This window comes from Anomalospiza imberbis, chromosome 14, assembly GCF_031753505.1.
Source record: "Anomalospiza imberbis isolate Cuckoo-Finch-1a 21T00152 chromosome 14, ASM3175350v1, whole genome shotgun sequence".
Lineage (NCBI taxonomy): Eukaryota > Metazoa > Chordata > Aves > Passeriformes > Viduidae > Anomalospiza > Anomalospiza imberbis.
The window spans coordinates 15740061-15756861 of NC_089694.1; the positions used below are offsets into that span (position 1 = coordinate 15740061).

The 16801-nt window shown below is 56.0% G+C and overlaps 1 protein-coding gene across 4 annotated transcripts in view; it reads left to right on the forward strand.

Annotated features, from left to right (window-relative positions):
- The window catches only part of SPRY3 (sprouty RTK signaling antagonist 3), a 315558-nt gene that overhangs the window by 2775 nt on the left and 295982 nt on the right, over positions 1 to 16801 (forward strand). For 3 of the 4 annotated variants that reach the window (XM_068205153.1, XM_068205154.1, XM_068205152.1), the window contains exon 2: positions 2975 to 4488. In XM_068205153.1, coding sequence (XP_068061254.1) covers positions 3022 to 3936 — 915 coding nt within the window. In that variant the 5' untranslated portion in view covers positions 2975 to 3021 and the 3' untranslated portion in view covers positions 3937 to 4488. Of the gene's footprint in view, positions 1 to 2974; positions 4489 to 16801 lie in introns of those variants that run through there. The other variant, XR_011004174.1, reaches the window with a different exon arrangement.

A 16801-nucleotide genomic window follows, 5' to 3' on the forward strand; every position in this document is an offset into this window, starting at 1 on the left:
AGGGGACGCTGCCCCAGGCCCCCCAGGCGGGCAGGTAGGCAGGGAGAAGTGCAGCAGAGCGCCGGGGATGCTCAGCTCAGTGGGGCTGGGATATAGACTGATTGCAGCCTTGGAATCAGGCTGGAGCAGGGAGAGCTGGGAGGGAGTGGGGGGCATTGGGTATTCCAGGGTGCGGGAGGAGGAAGAAGTGGGGTCCCAACTCTGGTCTTACAGTCCCTCTGCAAGACCCACAGATGTTCTCTTCAGCTCCCCTTGGTTCCCATAGGGACATTTACATCCCCCCAGCCAGTGAGTCTATCTCCTTGTCTGGTCCCTGCTCCTTGGAATCATGGCTCTGGGGGCATTTGGGCCCTGGTCCAGTGCTGGGGGGGCTCCAAAATCTGTCTTTCTCAATATGCTGTGTCTGAGCCCTGCCCCCAGATCTGGAGTGTCTGGCACAGCCGATGGCCAGCTCCTCTCTGGCTGTGTCCCCCGGGCTCGGTTCCTCCTCACGTTGTCCCTCCCGCCCCAGCCTGGCTCAGGGATCTCCTCATGCCTCTTGAGCTCCAGGTGTTCAGAGGATTTGGGTTGCCTGTGTTGGGCCAGCCCTTTGGCTGCCCTTTATCTGCCAGCCCCATTGGCTCTGTGGCTGCAGGACCCTTTGTAGGGTCTCTCCCTTTGGTGCTCTCCACGATTCGAGCCCCCCAGGACTCTCACAGGGGTCATCTCACTGGCCAAGTCTGAATGAGCAAGTACTGAGCCCAGGTGAGTGGGGATGGACACCCAGGTGTGAGCAGCTGCTCCCAGGTGGAACCAGCATCATTCCCTGAATGATCCCATCCCGACAGGATCTGGGTCATGAGGGATGTGGGAATGCACGGAGGCTCCTCCCTTCTCCCCTCTGCACAGTCCCAGCTGCAGGCTGAGATGGGCCCTCCCTCTTCAGGGGGGTGCAGGGGCTTCACGTCCTCAGCCTGTGCTTTAGTCAGACCCTCCCAGGTGAGGAGCTCGGTGGCAGCAGGTGACAGCCACGAGAGCTTTGCCTCTGGCCTGTTCCTGTCTCACAAACCTTCCCTGGGTCAGGTGTGCCCTCCTAATTCCCCTTGGTACTGCTGTGAAAGACAAGGGTCCCCAAATCACCTGTGGGTGTCCTGGGTGAGCGACTCCTCACTGTATGCATCTTCCCACATGGGAAATTGCATGGAGGAGGGAAAACCCCAAATCTGAGCAGATCAGTTGCCTTTTCTTTCCAGAGAGGGGGATGGGAGAGACGAGATCTTGCTTGAACAGTCAAAGTAAGTTGCCTTTGCTTTTCCCTGCTCCTCAAGGTCAGTCTAGCTAATGAAAATCAATCTTCCCTCTGCCTCTCTCTGCTGCATGAGCAGATTCTACCTGTGGCCCCTTCACCTACTTGAAAGTGGCGGCTGCCCCGTTCTGCCGAGTGTGGGCAACACTGGAGGGAGCTTCCTCCTGGAACGGCGTCTTCCTGCAGGCCTGGGCACGGCGACAATATCCGTGGCACGGAGGGATCACTCCTGTGATCTGCCTTCTCTGTCCCGGGGAAGCTGGCTGTGCACGGGAAGCACGTGTCCCACATGGAGATCTGGGCTGGAAGTGGTGGGGGGAAGCTCATGGCTGGGCTCTGGCACGCAGTGAGTGATCTCTGTCCTCTGGGCACTCCTGGGCAGCTCCGTGTGTAGGTGGACGGAGCGGGAGCTTTGTGTCTCCCTCCCTCCTGGGGCTGGGAGCTGTCCCGTGGCTCCCGTGCCCGCTGCTCCCTCTCCTCTCCTCTCCCAGCCCCACCGAGGGTTCTCCCTGGTGAGGTCTGGAGATGAGGCTTTGGAGATGGCTCTACTGCCATGGGGTCAAGCTTGCCAGGAAGGGGAGTGGTGGCACATGGAGTCCTCCCTGCCCTGTCCCACAGCCCTCAGCGGTGCTGATGTTCCTGGGCACAGCAGGCTCTGCTGCCAGCACTGCCACCCGGGAAGCGCCACGTGTGAAAACAACGGCAAAGGGCACAGCAGGGTGGTGTGAGGGGCACGACAGGGCTTGCCTATGCCAAGGCTGCCTTCCTTCATGTCCGTGCCAGGTTTGAAGGGAAACCTGCCCTTCCCAATGCTCCTGACGGAGGCAAATTGGCTCCTGGGCTGGGGATGAGGTAGTGGGGTGCTGCAGTCCACATGGACTTGGAGTCTGTGGGATAGCCCTGTCCTTGGCCAAACACAGGGCTCATTAGTTGCAATTTCATCCCTGCAAGTGTTAAAAAAAGTGTGGATGTGGGTCTTGAGGACATGGTTCAGTGGTGAACATGGTGGTGGTGGTGGTGGGTTGATGGTTGGAATTGCTGATCTTAGAGGGCTTTTCCACCTTCAGTGCTTCTGTGATTCTGATTTGTCACTGCTGCTGCCTAGAGTTAGAGAATCTGTGTTCAGATTCCCCATCCCAGTGCTCCCAGTGCGTGCAGGGAATGGGAGCAGGAGGCTGCTCAGGGTGTACTGGGAACATCCAAAGCAGAAAGAGCCCCTGCTCTGAGGGAGCCGCTGTTCCCAGCTCTGTCATGCCTCTGGATCAGTTGCTGCTTCCCATTTCCCCTCCTCCAGAGAGGGCCAGCACGTGTCCCTGGGGAAGGGGAAGGAGGTGCTGGTGAGGGGTGGGAAATCCTCTGGAAGGACACGAGAGGCTCAAAAGCACTAAGAGAGGCTGTGCCTGCCGGGGTCGAGGGACAGATCTGACAGCCCTTCCCTTGGGATGTGTCCAGCCTAAGTGTTCCCAGGAACAAAACTACTCCAGGTCTGATTGCTGGGAATCCTTTCATCTGGAGTTCTCCAGCCAGCCTTTGTGTCTTGCTTTGCTCTAGTAGAAGGTGTCCCTGCCCATGGCAGGGGGCTGGAATGAGACAAGCTTTAAGGTCCCTTGCATCCCAAAGCAGTCTGTGATTCAATTATTTGGATGAACGTAACAGGGATATTTTCTCTCTTCCTGCCCCATCCTTTAGGATTTTTAGATGTGCCCTGATGCCGCAGGGTCTCCTGGCTCCTGGAAATGCAGCTCTCTTCCAGCGTGGCTGAACTCAGCTGTGACGAGACCATGGACCCACCCGCCGAGGACTTCCAGCAGGTCCTGTCCATCGACCAAATCCGATCCATCCGTGCCAGCAACAACTACGTGGAGAGACCGGCGGCGTGCTTCCAGCAAGCCCGCTCCAACCCCTCGCTGTCGCAGCCCCCGCACAAGCAGGAGTGGTCCCAGGACCGCCTGGCCTCTTCCACCTTCCAGGACCTGCACCGCAGCCACAGCCAGCAGCACCAGATGCCACCTCTGCAGCCGCACCTGAGCCACTCGAGCACGGCCAGCTCGGTGTCGCAGAGCACCACGGCCTCCGAGCAGCGCCTGCTGAGCAGCCTGACGCCGTCGCACTCCGGGCACTCACTGGTGCGGACGCAGCCCCGCGGGGGTGAGCTGAAGGCAGAGGAGTCCCCGCGGAAGGGCGCGGAGCAGCCGCCGGCGCACGGGCACCTGCTGCTGTGCGAGGCGTGCGGGCGCTGCCGCTGCCCGCGCTGCACGGCCGCCCGCAGCCTGCCCTCCTGCTGGCTCTGCAACCAGCGCTGCCTCTGCTCCGCCGAGAGCCTCCTCGACTACGGGACCTGCCTCTGCTGCGTCAAGGGGCTCTTCTACCACTGCTCCACCGACGACGAGGACACCTGCGCCGACGACCCCTGCTCTTGCGGGCCGGGCTCCTGCTGCGCCCGCTGGGCTGCCATGAGCGTCCTGTCCCTCCTCTTGCCCTGCCTCTGCTGCTACTTTCCCACCCTGGGGTGCCTCAAACTTTGCCAGCGGGGTTATGATGGCCTGAAACGTCCCGGCTGCCGCTGCCAGAACCACACCAACACGGTCTGCAGAAAGATCTCCTCGGCCAGCGGCACGCCTTTCCCCAAAACGCTGGACAAGCCGGTATGACCCTCCCGAGGAGGAGAAGCGGGCTTTGTTCCTCTTCCTCCCCCTCCTCCTCCTCTTCTCTCCTCCATCCCCCTCCTCCCTCGGCTCCCTCTGCTCTGCAGTGCCCTCCCCTCCCCACCATCACCTTCCAGGATTGAGACGGGTGACCTGGGGGGTCCCCAGGCTTTGGGATGCCCTGGCTGAGTGGCCAGGGGAGCCCTGAGTGCCCTGGCACTGAGCTGGGGGATACCAGTGGTTTTGCACATGCAGGAGAGGGACAGGCGAGGCAGAGCAAGCTGAGGGTGCCCTCCCTGACTGTGTCCAATGGGAAAAGGTGACCCAGAGGGTCCTTGGGGCTCTGCCCCCATGGCAAGGGTACCTGAGGCCCCTAGGGGCTCTGCTCTCTGTAGTTTTAGGAGCTGCCCCACAGTGTGGAACTTATCCATGAGGGAGGAGACAGATCAATGTGTCCCTGTGCCAGAGCCCCTCGGGAGCCAGACCCCTCCTCTCACTCTTTCTCCCTCTCCTGCACTTTCCGTGGGTGGCCTTTCTCCCTTCAGGTCTCCAGGTGGCCCCTTCAGGGCCATAGGTCCCTTTTCCCAAGGGGATAGGGTGCCAAGGGGTCTCACCAGTGGCAGTGGCTTCCCTCCAGACTTGGAAGCCGCTGGGAGAAGCGAGCGAGCTCCAAAATGAGGTGGCACCGTGTTTTTCTATCTCAAAGAGGAAGAGAAGGTGTGGGAAGCTTTAGAAACCTTCTGGCAGGGGAAGGAGCTATCGGAGGCAGCCCAGCCCACTCTCTCCTGCCCGACTGCAGCAAGGGAAAGGTCCCCTCTGGGATTTGGCTGAGAACAAGGAGCTGATTGGAAATTGCCATTCATTTCTCCAGGCCTTGGAGGGCTGCCTGAGGTGGGAGCTGCCGCCTGGCTCCATCCCACCACCCAGCAGATGCCACAGGCACCAGCTCCATGCTCGAACCCCGATCTGGTACCTTCCACCAGCACTGAATTCACTTTAAAAAAATATGGCAAAGCCAACTGTGAGCAGCTACCACTCCAGGGACTCCCCAGCGGGGGCTTCTCTCACCTTGCCTTGGGCTGGAGGACACGGAGAACAGGAGGGAGTGTTGAAGCTGGGGACCCCGACGTTCCCTCTCTGCCGAGTTTCCTTGAGTCCTTGCCTTGCTGAGGGGGTTCTGCCACTCACTGACAGCTGGGAGCGGGGCTGGAGCCAGCCCTGGAGCCAGCCCTGGGGCTGGGCCATCTGCAGAGCAGACGGACGCTGCAATCCGGGTCAGGGCTCTGCGTTTCCTGCTGTGAGGATAATAACCCCAGCTGGTTGCTGTGGCTGGGGGACTCCTGGTGGTCCTGGGCTCAGCCCCATGTCCGTGTAGTGCTAGTGGGTTGTGACCCTGCTGGCATCATTTGATGATGATGATGATGATGATGATGATGATGAGTTTGGAGCCAGGATGGTATGCTGGAGCTCAGCTCTGCCTGCCTGTGCCCCTTCCCCGGTGTGTGAGCACGAGAGGAGGGAATGGTGCTCCTGGAGGAATATATGCAGAACATCCCTTGGCTTCTCCAAGACCCAGCTCCCAGGGCCCATCCGTCGCCTCCTCCCAGCTGCCTCTTTCCGTAGAGTTCTGTGGATCTATTTTTGTAGATATAAATATAACGTTAGGATGGGTAGGTCTATTACTAATAATATTCATGATACTGCTGTAAACGGTGCCAGGTACAAGGTTTGGCTTCCCAGTGCACTTGCACAGGCTGGAAAAGATGATTTCCCAGTCAGTTTATTGCTAATCCCAGACCCTTTGTTCCCAGGTTGTTGGGAGTGGGGGAAATGGAGGTGTATGGATTGTCTGGGGGTCTGCTCTGCAGGGAGGGTGGGATTCAGTGCTGGCTGAGAGGTGAGGCAGAAGTGGAATCTCATTGTGGGACTCCTCTTTCCATCCATTCGCTTTCTAAAAATTGTGGTGGATCCAAGCTCCCTCTGTTGCGGGGAAAAGTGGTTCCAGGGAGTGATTCATCCCACTTGGAAGCATTATTCATTAAATCCTGTGCTGGCTGTGCCCTGCTCCCCTGACTCAAATGGCACCCAAACATTGAACTCCAGGCTCCATGGGCAAGGGGGGATGAATCGCATCCCCCTGGGATGGGATTGTTTGTCCTGGAGAATGTTATGGACATGAGTGACATCCTCTCCCTGATTTCACCCGGAGCCCGAGGGGGAATGTGGAAGATCTCTGGGTATCTCAGGATGAGACTCTGGGATGCAGAGGGATCTCCCGGCATTAGGAAAGGACAGGGCCCCATCTGTGCATGGTCCATTCCTGAGGCCAGCCTGGACTCTGGAATCATTTGGATTTTAAGGCCATGACCTTCTGAGAGGATGCCCTGTAGGTGTGGAACTGCTCTAAGATCATTCCTGTGGCAGCAAATATAAAATGCATTGCAAACACATTTATCCTTATGCCAATAATTGCTTGGCTCCCTACTTCCAAGTGATGTTGTGGGGAGACACTTCCTTCCAGAGTCTCCTTCCTTTGGAAGGCTCAGTTCACTCTTCTATTGGTGCTGATTAAACTCCTTCTTCATAAAAACCAGAGAGCATTTTTAGGGAGAAAAGGTCCCTTTTTCCCTGTGGGTTGGAGGAACTGTCTCCCTTGAATGAGAATGAGAAACAGTTCATTGAAACTTTTTAAAGAAAACTAATGAACAGAATTTTCCAACTTGCTCTACTTTGATTTTTTTTTCCTCCTCCATTTTAAACGGATCCCACTTGTAAATTTAGTTACCACCTCTGTATCTTTGCAATTCATTGCTTCCTCTCCTGATGGTGGAATGACTCAACATGTGAAGCTTCATCATTTTCACGGCCTCCCAAGTCATGCGAGCGCAGGGTGACCTCCCCCAGGTGCTGGAGCTGGGGTATGAGGAGAAGGCTGCCCATGGCTCAGCTCCCCAGAGCCAGCTCTGCTTGGCACGGCAGCAGCAGCACAGTTACCTTCAGGAACTGGGGGGAGGCCAGGACTGCCAGGAGCCTCCACCTAATGGGCTTTTTCTGGGTCAGTGCAGGAGCTCCCTTCCTACCCGGGAATGGTGCCACAGCCTGGTGAGGGCTGAGGAGCATGGCCAGGGCTCTGGAATGTCTCCTCTCCATGAAATGACAAATCTGGGGGATGCATTTCATGAAATACTGGACATGTAGAAGGGAAGGGATTTAAAAGCTGTGGACATGGTTTAGTGGTGGCTCATCAGTGCTGGGTTAATGTTTGGATTCAGTGGTCTCAGAGAGCTTTTCCAGCAGGAATGATTCCATGTTCTAGGAAATGGAGAGGACGAGAGCCCCAGCTGGCACCGAGGCTGTGGGACCAGAGCAGGGCTTTGTTTTCACCGAGGGCAGACACGAAAGCCATGTCCAGGACCTGTGGGGTTCAAGGAGTTCAGCCTGTTGGTCTCTGCCCTGCTCATGGGCACTCCAGCTGGGGATCCTCAGCACATTTTGCCTCCTTGCTCTCAGCAGGCAGTAGAGGTTGGGAAGCACCAAAAGCTCTCCAAGGAGAAGCACCCAAAGCTCTGGTTCGCTGAGCTCATCCCTGTTGAGGAAGGCTGTGGGTAGCCTCAGATTTTTTCCCTGAGCTTTTCCCAATGTCCTCTGGCCAGATTCATCCTGCCCCATCCCCATCTCGGCTGCCAGGTTGTTTGGTTTGCCTGCAGAGAGGGCCCCTGTTCTGGTTGGGGTTGGGAGCCCCTTTCCTGCCCCACCCTCCGTGAGTCAGATCCCATCTGCTCGGGGTGTTTGTCTGCAGCTGCCTGTCCCAGCAGTTGGGCTCTCTCTCTGTCCTGATGTGTCTTTTTTGGTTTTCTTCTGGGAGTGTCACATGTGGAGCCCTCTGCTCTCCCATGGGGATGGATCCGCATTGTGAGGGAGCGTTCCTGGGCTGTTGTCTTCCCTTTGCCATGAAACATGCAGGGCTGGGGGCAGACTGGAGCAGGGAAAGAAATTCAGGTGCCAAAGGAGCAGGAAGCAGGAGCTGCTGAGCAGGACCTGAGCTCCCCCTGCTCTGCTCCCCATCCAGAGCCTCCTTTTCCCACCCAGGAGCCCAAAGCTCCATCCATGCAAGAACCTCTGATGTTTTTTGCTTCCTCCAAGGCCTCCCTTGGTCCCACTCCCCTTTTTCCCCACTGGCAAATCAGTCTCAGCACCGGTGGGGAGGGGTCATGGGGACCAGGCTGGAGTGTCCCTCCCATCCCACCCCCACCACTCCTGGTGGAAGGGCCAAAGAGGTCCTTGGGCTGCTGTCCACTCATCCTTGAGAAACATCAGTGCCTCAAAGAGCAGGGGGAAGCTCTTTGTGACTCACAGATTCCCATGAAATCCCACTGAGTTCACTCCTGCCCATCCCCAGGGGTGAGCACTGATGGAGGGAGGACAAACCATTGACCAAAAGATGCCAAAGCCTCGAATCAGAGATTAGGAATGGCTCTGAAATGTGGTAAAGAGGGATGAGCCAGGTTTGAGGGGAGCTGCTGGGGGAATGGCACAGGAAAGGAGCCCACTGTGCACTAAACTCCTCTTCCCAGCACTCCTGTTCCTGGGCTGTTCAGAGACTGGAGAAAGCTGGGAGTGCTCAGACACTGGGAGGTCAAATGCTTGTGATAGGGATGTGATAAGGGCTGACCCCCACCCTGAAACTCACTCTTGGTCTTTAACAGGATCCAGTTCAGGCTTGGCTCCTCCAAGGAACCTGTGGAGCCCACGGGATGCTCACTGATCCAGGTGGCCCAAACCACCCTGAGCTGGGACCTCTTGGGCTCAGTTGGCTTTGGGTATTTCCCTGTGAGCACCAGAATCTCGTTGCCAACCCTCCTGGAGTCACACTGGGAGTGGAGCTGGGATCTGTTCTCCTGCTTGGGGTGATGTTGCAGAAGTAACTCCTGAGGACATGATCCCGGGGTTCCTTGGAGGAGCACTGCAGGCACAAGGGGTTTTGGATGGATGGGAAGGGGTCACAGCCCTCCAGGGCAGCGGGAATGTGTGAGGGTGCCTCTGGGTCCCTGTCCCGCCCAAAGGGCTTCATCACGAGCAGGACCAATCCCACCCCAGAGCTGGGCCTTGGAGAGGAGGTCCCACATCTCTGTGCCAAGGTCACCACAAGTCCCAAGCCTGGCCCATCCTCACCTTGCCCTTTTCCCCTTTCCATTGGGATGCTCTCCTGGCAGCAGCTCCTCATCCTCCTCCCCCCCTGGTGTCCTCAGCACAAAGCTCTCCTTGGAAAATCTCCCTGGGCTCCACATGACAGGCCTGGGATCCCAAGGCTCCCATCCCGAGTTTCTGGGTACAAAGCCCTTCTGTACAGCCTGTAAAGATCCCTCCCCAGCTCTCTCCATTCCAGTTCCTTTCTTTAAGGTATAATATATGTTTATAACCTGATGGCTGTTTTTTTGACAATACTCTTGTACCTTTTAAGAGGAAAAAAATTTAAAAACCAAAGTATTTATTTGAAAAGTTTATTTTAAAGATAAGAAGAAAAAAAACCCTATTTATTTTACTGCACCCTCTTCTGTTTGGTTTTCTTCTCTTGCAAAGCTGATAACTGTTACAAAACCACTGCTGAGGTGAAAGAAGTGATTCTATGGGTGGCTTCACAAGCCCACTTAGAGCAACTATTCAATAAAAATATATATTAATTTTGAACGTGGTCTTGTTCTTGTCTCCATGGTGGCTGGGGCATGGCTCAGGCTTTGCCTGGGGTGTCAGATGTCTGGGCAGGGACTGAGAACTGGGGGGATTATCCTGGCCTCCGTGAGGTCTTCCCTGGGAGTCTTCTGATGCTCAAACCTCCATAATTCAGTGTGGGCTTCCCTGCTGCAGCTGCCTCAGATCCCTGAGGAAGGGCTGGCTCGGGCGGCAAAGGGCAGGAGCAAAGATGGGGAGACTTAGGTAAGAAATTCCTGAGTGCTTGGGGGCTTTCAGTCACCCCACAGAGATCCCAATGTGCTCCCAAAGCCTCTCCCACTGCCTGAGGAGAGGGGGTGATGCCACAGGACTGTGGGTGTCTTCTGCAGGAGGAGCTGGCTCCTTCCCCAACAGCTGCTGAAGGCACCTTGGAGGTAGGTTTAGCCCAAACCAGGAGGAATTCGGGCCACACCCCAGCAGATCCTGAGCCAGGCTGGTGCCTCTTCTCCCCGTGCACATCCCAGAGCTGGGTCCCAAAGCCCTGCCCATCCAGAGTGCAGACATCCTCATCCTGAGGGGCTCTCTGCTCACCGAGAGCTCTTCTCTCACACAGCTGGTGGAGCTTTCTCCCAGCACCTCCAGAGCACGAGCTCCTTGCACACAGATTTGGTGGCTGATCAATCCCATGGCTGGTGGCACACCCTTTATTCCTCTTTCATTTGTTGGCCCTTGGCTGGGCTGAACCTGTTTCCTCTCTGCCAAGAGTTCTTCCTTTCCTAGGAGGGTTTCCCTAGGCCAGACTTGTGCTGAAGAGCCTTCCTGACCCCTGTGCTGAATTAAAACCACGCACTCTCCACATCTGTCACCATAAACCCTTTTCCCAGGCTGGTTCCCTGTTTCTCCCTGTCTGTGGCGTTGCTGGTATCGGAGCTTGCTTTCCAAAATCGGTTCCAATGCCTCATTCCCAGCATCCAGGATCTGCCTGAGGGCTCTGGAGCACAGATGTGAGTCCAATCCCTGCTGTGACTCACTCTTCCCCTGCTTTTCAAACAAAAGATGGCTCCGGGCCATTTGTCACCCGTTGGCTCCTTTCAGTGCCAAAGTCCCTCTCCTTTGGACGGAGCCAAGCACTTTCATTCCCAGATGTGCAGCTTTCTGTTAACTGTGTTAGAGCTCTATTGGTGCCTGCAGTGCCACCTTCCCAAGCCTTCCCTGTCCTCATGCCACCAAATCCCCTGGCATCTCTGGGTCTCTCTTCTGTGGTCCCATGGAGGAAGGCTCAGGAGCTGAACTGCAACGTGAGACAGTGACCTGCAGACCATGGTAATCTGAAACAGATGTTCATTGCTCACTTGAACATTTTCCTTCTGTGTGAAGGAAGTCATAATGGTCCCAGGAATGACAAAAAACCTGTAAAAATTGGGTTTTTCTTAGGATTAGGGTGATTCTTTGAACTGCACAGTCATTTTCTGTTTTGCATCCATGTGAGGACAAGGAGAGATTCCCCAGGCTCGAACACCCCATGGCACCTACCCCATGTGAACTGGGGCTCTAAGCCACCCAGAGGGTTTAGCCTGGAGTAAAACCCCAGCTGTTCTTGGCTGACAGAGGTTGTTCAGAGCTGAAATGTCCTGTTCTGTCCTGTCCCAGGACCAGCACAGCACGAGTGAGCTCAGCTCCATGAAACCCTTCTCAGACACAGACCATATTTTCCAGAAGTGCATTTCCACCTTCCTGGTGTTGAAATCTTCCTTGCCTGGAGCAAGCGAAGTCAGGCCAAGCTCAGATCCCCCTGAGGACGCCCAGGTGTGATCCCACCCGGCGCCTGGTGGAGCATCCCTCGCATCCCGAGAAGGTGCCTGGCGGGCTCAGGAGAGCCAGGGAAGGTGTTTGCAGTCAGAGCTTGGCTGTCTAGACAGGAGGGAGAGAAGAGCCCTCAGAAGGAGTCATTAATCTCTTCCTAAGATGGCTAAATAGGTCAGATGACTCATGCCCTGAAAGTGCCGATTTCTCTGCGCTGACTACAAAGAGGGAAGGAGCTCCCGCCGTCCCCCCGCGCTGCAGACACCGAGGGGAGCGGATCCGAGCCTGCCTCGTGGATGTTCCCTGGCTCAGCAGGGAATTCAGCCTCCCCGGGTATCCTCAGTGCTGCTTCCTCAGTGATGCTGATGAGGAGACGGAGGATTAATTAAACACGGGTGGGTTTTGACTGGTGCTGAAGGTGATGCTTGCAGGAACCTGGATGTGCAGAGCTGGGTGGGACCGGGCAGAGGGTCCAGTCCAGTTCCCTGTTGTCACCCTCGGCTGTAGGGAACAGGGGACCGGAGTTCAGGCTGGAGGGATTTGCACAATGGCTTCTCCACCATCAGAAACCCTTTCCTGCCTAGCCATGGTCATGCTCTGGGTAAGGCTGAGGGCATCTCTCCTCTCACACCTCTGGCCTCACAAAGCTAAGGCTGCTCTTGACAGAGACAAGAGGCCATTCTTATGTTGCCCCACCACTGCTCAGAGCTGCTCAGTGAGGTTTAGGAATCCCTGGATGCATCCATCACAAGGTTGAGGGGGCAGCTCCGAGGGCAGCCAGGAGCCTTTGGAACATTCCCCACAAGAAATGACCCCCTCAGAAGGGTGACCTGTGCTGTGATTGCAGCCCTGGGGAAGTGGGGGATTTGCTCCCTGCAGAAAGGAGGGTCTCCAGGACCCCAGTGTGTACAAAAAGGACAATTTGCGCCCTCAAAAAACCCAAAATGCCTGTGGGGTTTCAGCACTGCCTGGGTATCACAGAGCCACACTCTGGCCCTGCAAAACATCACGAGATTGGCTTAAAAATCAAGATGCAGCTCACAGCAGATTCTTGTTTTTCACTGCTGCTTTTGGAGGCTGACTGAGTCACACTCACAAGCCTCCTTTGCCAGACAGGGGCTGGCAGCTCGCTGGGGCCGTGGGGCGAGTGCGGAATCCTCCCGTGGGCCCCGAGTGGGGCCAGGCTGGCAGCCAGGCTCGGGAACAACCTGGACACCCCTGGCACACACCAGGTGTGCACAAAATGGCCAAGGATCCTAAACTGGGGATGCTGCCCAGCACCCAGCAGGGAGGGAGGTCCATCTTCTCACTTTAGCCTGGTCACTGGCAGGCTCCTTCCTCCACCACATTACTTTGGCCTCGGCAGCTGCCGGTGCTTCGAACCGCGGGGCTGAGGGGCATCCTAGGGTCCTGCTGAGTCCCAGCCCCACGGCCAGCAGCTGCAGAGCACTGCAAAGCTCTCCACTGGTGTCTGAAGTGGGAATGTTTTCCCCGGCTGGAGACCCCCTGACCAGGGTGTTCCCTGCCCTCTTTCCTCTCCGTGTTCTGCTCCTTGGATGTGCCTGAGGTTCCGGATATTTCTTCACGGCACATCTAGAACAAAACTGTTTTCCTGATGTGGAATTCCAAATCCTCCTGGAAAGCTTCTAAAGGATGTATTTCCTGTATCCACTTCCCCTGTGCCTTGCTGCTCTCCATGAGGACATTTGCATGATACAGTAGGATCTCAGTCTTTTGATGTGCAATTATCATCTGCAGAAATGACTAATCAATTAAGGACAGTCACTCCCAGGCTTTCTATTTATTTCTTTCTCATTGAAACCAGAGCAAATGTGCCCTTTTTTCACGGGGAAATGATGTTTTTTTCCAGACGTGGCTGCTGAAAACTTCCCAGTGGATCTGAAAATGACATCATGCCCTTCTTGGTCCCCACTGTTGTCACTGTCAGCACTGAGCTGGCCCTGCTGCTGACAACAAGCCCCTGTCACCAGCCCTGCCAGCTCAGCAGTGCCAGCAGGAGTGGGGACATGACAGGAATGGCTCGGATCACACTTGGAGAGCAGCTCAGGCAGGTAAAAAGGGCCCAAGAGTGAAGACACTCCACCTTAAAGGTGGTGAACCCTGAGAGGAGAGAGGGACTCTTCACAAGGACATGGAACAACAGGACGAGGAGAATGTCTTTAAGCTGCTAGAGGGCAGGGATGGATGGGATATTGGGAAGGAATTCTTCCCTTTGACAGTGGGCAGGCCCTGGCACAGGGTACCCAGAGAAGCTGTGGCTGCCCCTGGATCCCTGAGAGTGTTCCAGGCTGGAGCAACCTGAGATAAGTGGAAGGTGTTCCGGGCCATGGCAGGGGTGGAATGAGATGATCTTCAAGCTCCCTTCCAACCCAACCCATTCCATGATTCTGTGATTGGCCCAACCTTCAGCAGCTGAGGGGGCAAATGGACTTCAGAGCTGTGAGCCAAGGGACAAGGAGGTTCAGGTCCTTGTCACCTGCATGTAAGGACAGGCAGATGCACTTGGGAAGGGGCTGTGCAGGAGACCTTTGCAGGTGAGGGGCTGGGCACTGTCACCATCATGGCACCCTGAGGAGCAGAAGGAATCTCCCACCCAAACACCTCTGTGCTCTGCCTGCTCACACTGCTGCTCCCAGAGCCCCCGGTGACCCTGAGCAGGGGCACAGAGCTGGGGGGGGGGGGGGGCTGGAGGCTGAGCTGGAGCTGAAAGAGAAGCGGAGCTGTTTTGTAACAGCCTCCCCTGGGGACGGATCACACCACACCGGAGAGTGCCTCCGCAGAGGTGCGGCAGGCACGGAGGTGACCAAATGAATTGACACCAGGCAATTCTCAGTGGAGCTCCAGAGACAAAGTAATTGAAAATAAATGAAGGAACATGACACCTGGCTGGCAGATCAGTTATCTATAGCGTCCCTTTCCTGAAATAACTGCCTCCCGAACTCCATCCGCTGAGGCAAAACCAAGGAGATGCTCATGCAAAATAGGCCACTCCAGCAGGGACCTGGAGGCCCCTTTATTTTTAATGGAAGCTGCCAGAAGGGTTAATTGGATGGTGCATGGCAGTGCCCTCCATCTGGGGATTGCCCGCCCTTGCCACCATCACCAGGAATGTTGAGGATGAGGTGCCCCATCACTCCTGTCCTTGGGCATCACTCAGGTCACAGACCAGTGCAAGAGGGGTTTTTCCTGGCTCTCCAGCTCCAGACATGCCAGGGTGTGCTGCTCTCACCCCACAGGTTTTGGATTATTAGGATTCGGGGTGAGTCATCAGCACATCTGCGCTCAAAAATGCTCCAAAATTCCTCTAAGAGGGTCCTGCAGAAGCCACTGACCCCAAACTGCAAGGGTTGTTCAAAAGTGCTTTTATTCTGCATGGGACTGAGCTCCTGCAGAGCCTGGTCTGGGTGGTCCCTGCTCCTGTGAAGATCTGGAAGCAAAGGTGAGGAGAAAGAAGCTTGTGGGAGGTCTGGTGTGCACAGCCCTGCCAGCATAACCCTGGGGTCAAACCATCAAGAGGAGCCAGAACTGCAGCAAATCCCAGATCACCCAGTGGCCTTTCCATTGCTGAGCCAGGGTCACATCTTCCCCCTACAGAGCTGGGCAAGACGACATCCTGGAACCATGGAATCATAGGATACCCTGAGCTGGAAGGACCCACAGGGATCACTGTTGACTGAACAGCTGGCCCTGCACAGACATCCCAACAATCCCACCCACCATCCCTGGCAGCGCTGTCCAAACGCTCCCGGAGCTCTGGCAGCCTCAGGGCCGGGACCATTCCCTGAGGCAGGAGGTTGGAAGGGATTTGGCTGATGAACTCAGGGCCCAGGGGCCCAGGCAAGCAGAGGGGTGGCTGTGGCAATGCCACAGTCTGTCCTGCACCCTCTGGAGGGCTGGGCTTGTGCTAGGGAGTAGATTTATCCTGGCTATGGATTTTGGCACAAGGCAAGATCCCTGCCCACGGGAAACAGTGTCTTCCCGAGGGAAAGGGCCTCTGCCCGTGGGAGCCGTGCCCCCAGGGGAAGAGGTGTCCTGGTGACTTGCAGACAGGGACATTGGCACCATCAGCTTGGCCCTGCCATTGCTCTGCCAGGACCATGGGGACAGGACCCACAGCAGCAAATGGAGAAGATCCTGCAGACACCTGGTCCCTGCCCACTCCCAGGGGAATGGTTTGGCTTGAATCTCACTGCTGGTTTTCCTCCCCGACAGAGGGAAGCTGGGTTAAATCTCCCTTTGGGAGCAGCCCCATCAAAGCCCTTCTGTCCCAAGGAGACACCACCTGCTTTTCCCTTTTCATCTGTTCTCCCTGTTCCGAAGATGAAAGCAGCCAGGACAGAAAGCAGGTGCTGTACTTTTTGAACAGAGAAAAGGAGAAAATAAATGGCATGGGGAAGGTCTGGGTCTGAAAAAAGAGTGGCCTTCAAACTGAGAGGCCTGGAGACTTCCCAGCTCACACAGCCCTAGTACAGGGCTGAAGGATCCCCACCATTCCCTGTCACCTGGGGCGGGACAGGGCTGCACCTCACTGGGGACCCCTTCTTTAGAATAAACCCCAGCCACACAAAGGGTTGAGCTTTGGGGAGAGAAACCAGGTGCCCTGAGCACTCTTGTCAGGGCTCTTTGGAGGCCTTTGATGGGTCCCTTCATTGCAGTGAGACTTTACACCCCCAACACACCAGCTGTTCGAAAGGCATAGGCAGGAGCAATTCCTTTCTTACAGCAAGATGCGCTCCTGATTTTTCTAATTTATCTCATCAGTTCTCCTGATTTTGGTGGTTCTGGCACTTGCTGTCATTAAATGAGGCAGAGGAGGGGACAGACAGCCAGGAGTGTCCCGGCTGGGCTGTGTCTGTGAAAAGAAAGACAGAAAGAAAGCAAGAAAGAAAAGCTCTCCCTCCCCCTTCAACAAACCCTGTAATGAAAACATGGCCAACCCTGGGCTCTGCCCTCTGCCCTTTTTGGGGCGGGTTGCAAGGTCACAGGGACGTGGTCCCCCGGTATTGATCAGGACTCTTTGGGACTGGCATATGGCACCAGGTTTCAAAGGCCGAGCAGCTCGAAAAGAATTAAGTGGGGGCAAAGAGTGGAACATCCCAGATTGAACTCCTGACATGCGGGGGTCAAAGAGCGTCAAAGAGCGCTGGGGATAAAGCGGGGTCTGGAATGGTCTGGGCAATGGCAAAAATAAATACGCAGGAATTAAAAACCAACACCCCCCAATGCTGGGGATGAAATCCCACCATGCTTCTGAGGGACAGAAGTGGGCTGGGTGAGTTGGATGTGCTGGGGAATAACCAACAGGGAGAACGTCCTTGCTTGTCCCAGGGGTGACAGCAGGGGAGCCTCACGTGGAGACCAGCTCCACGGGCTCCAG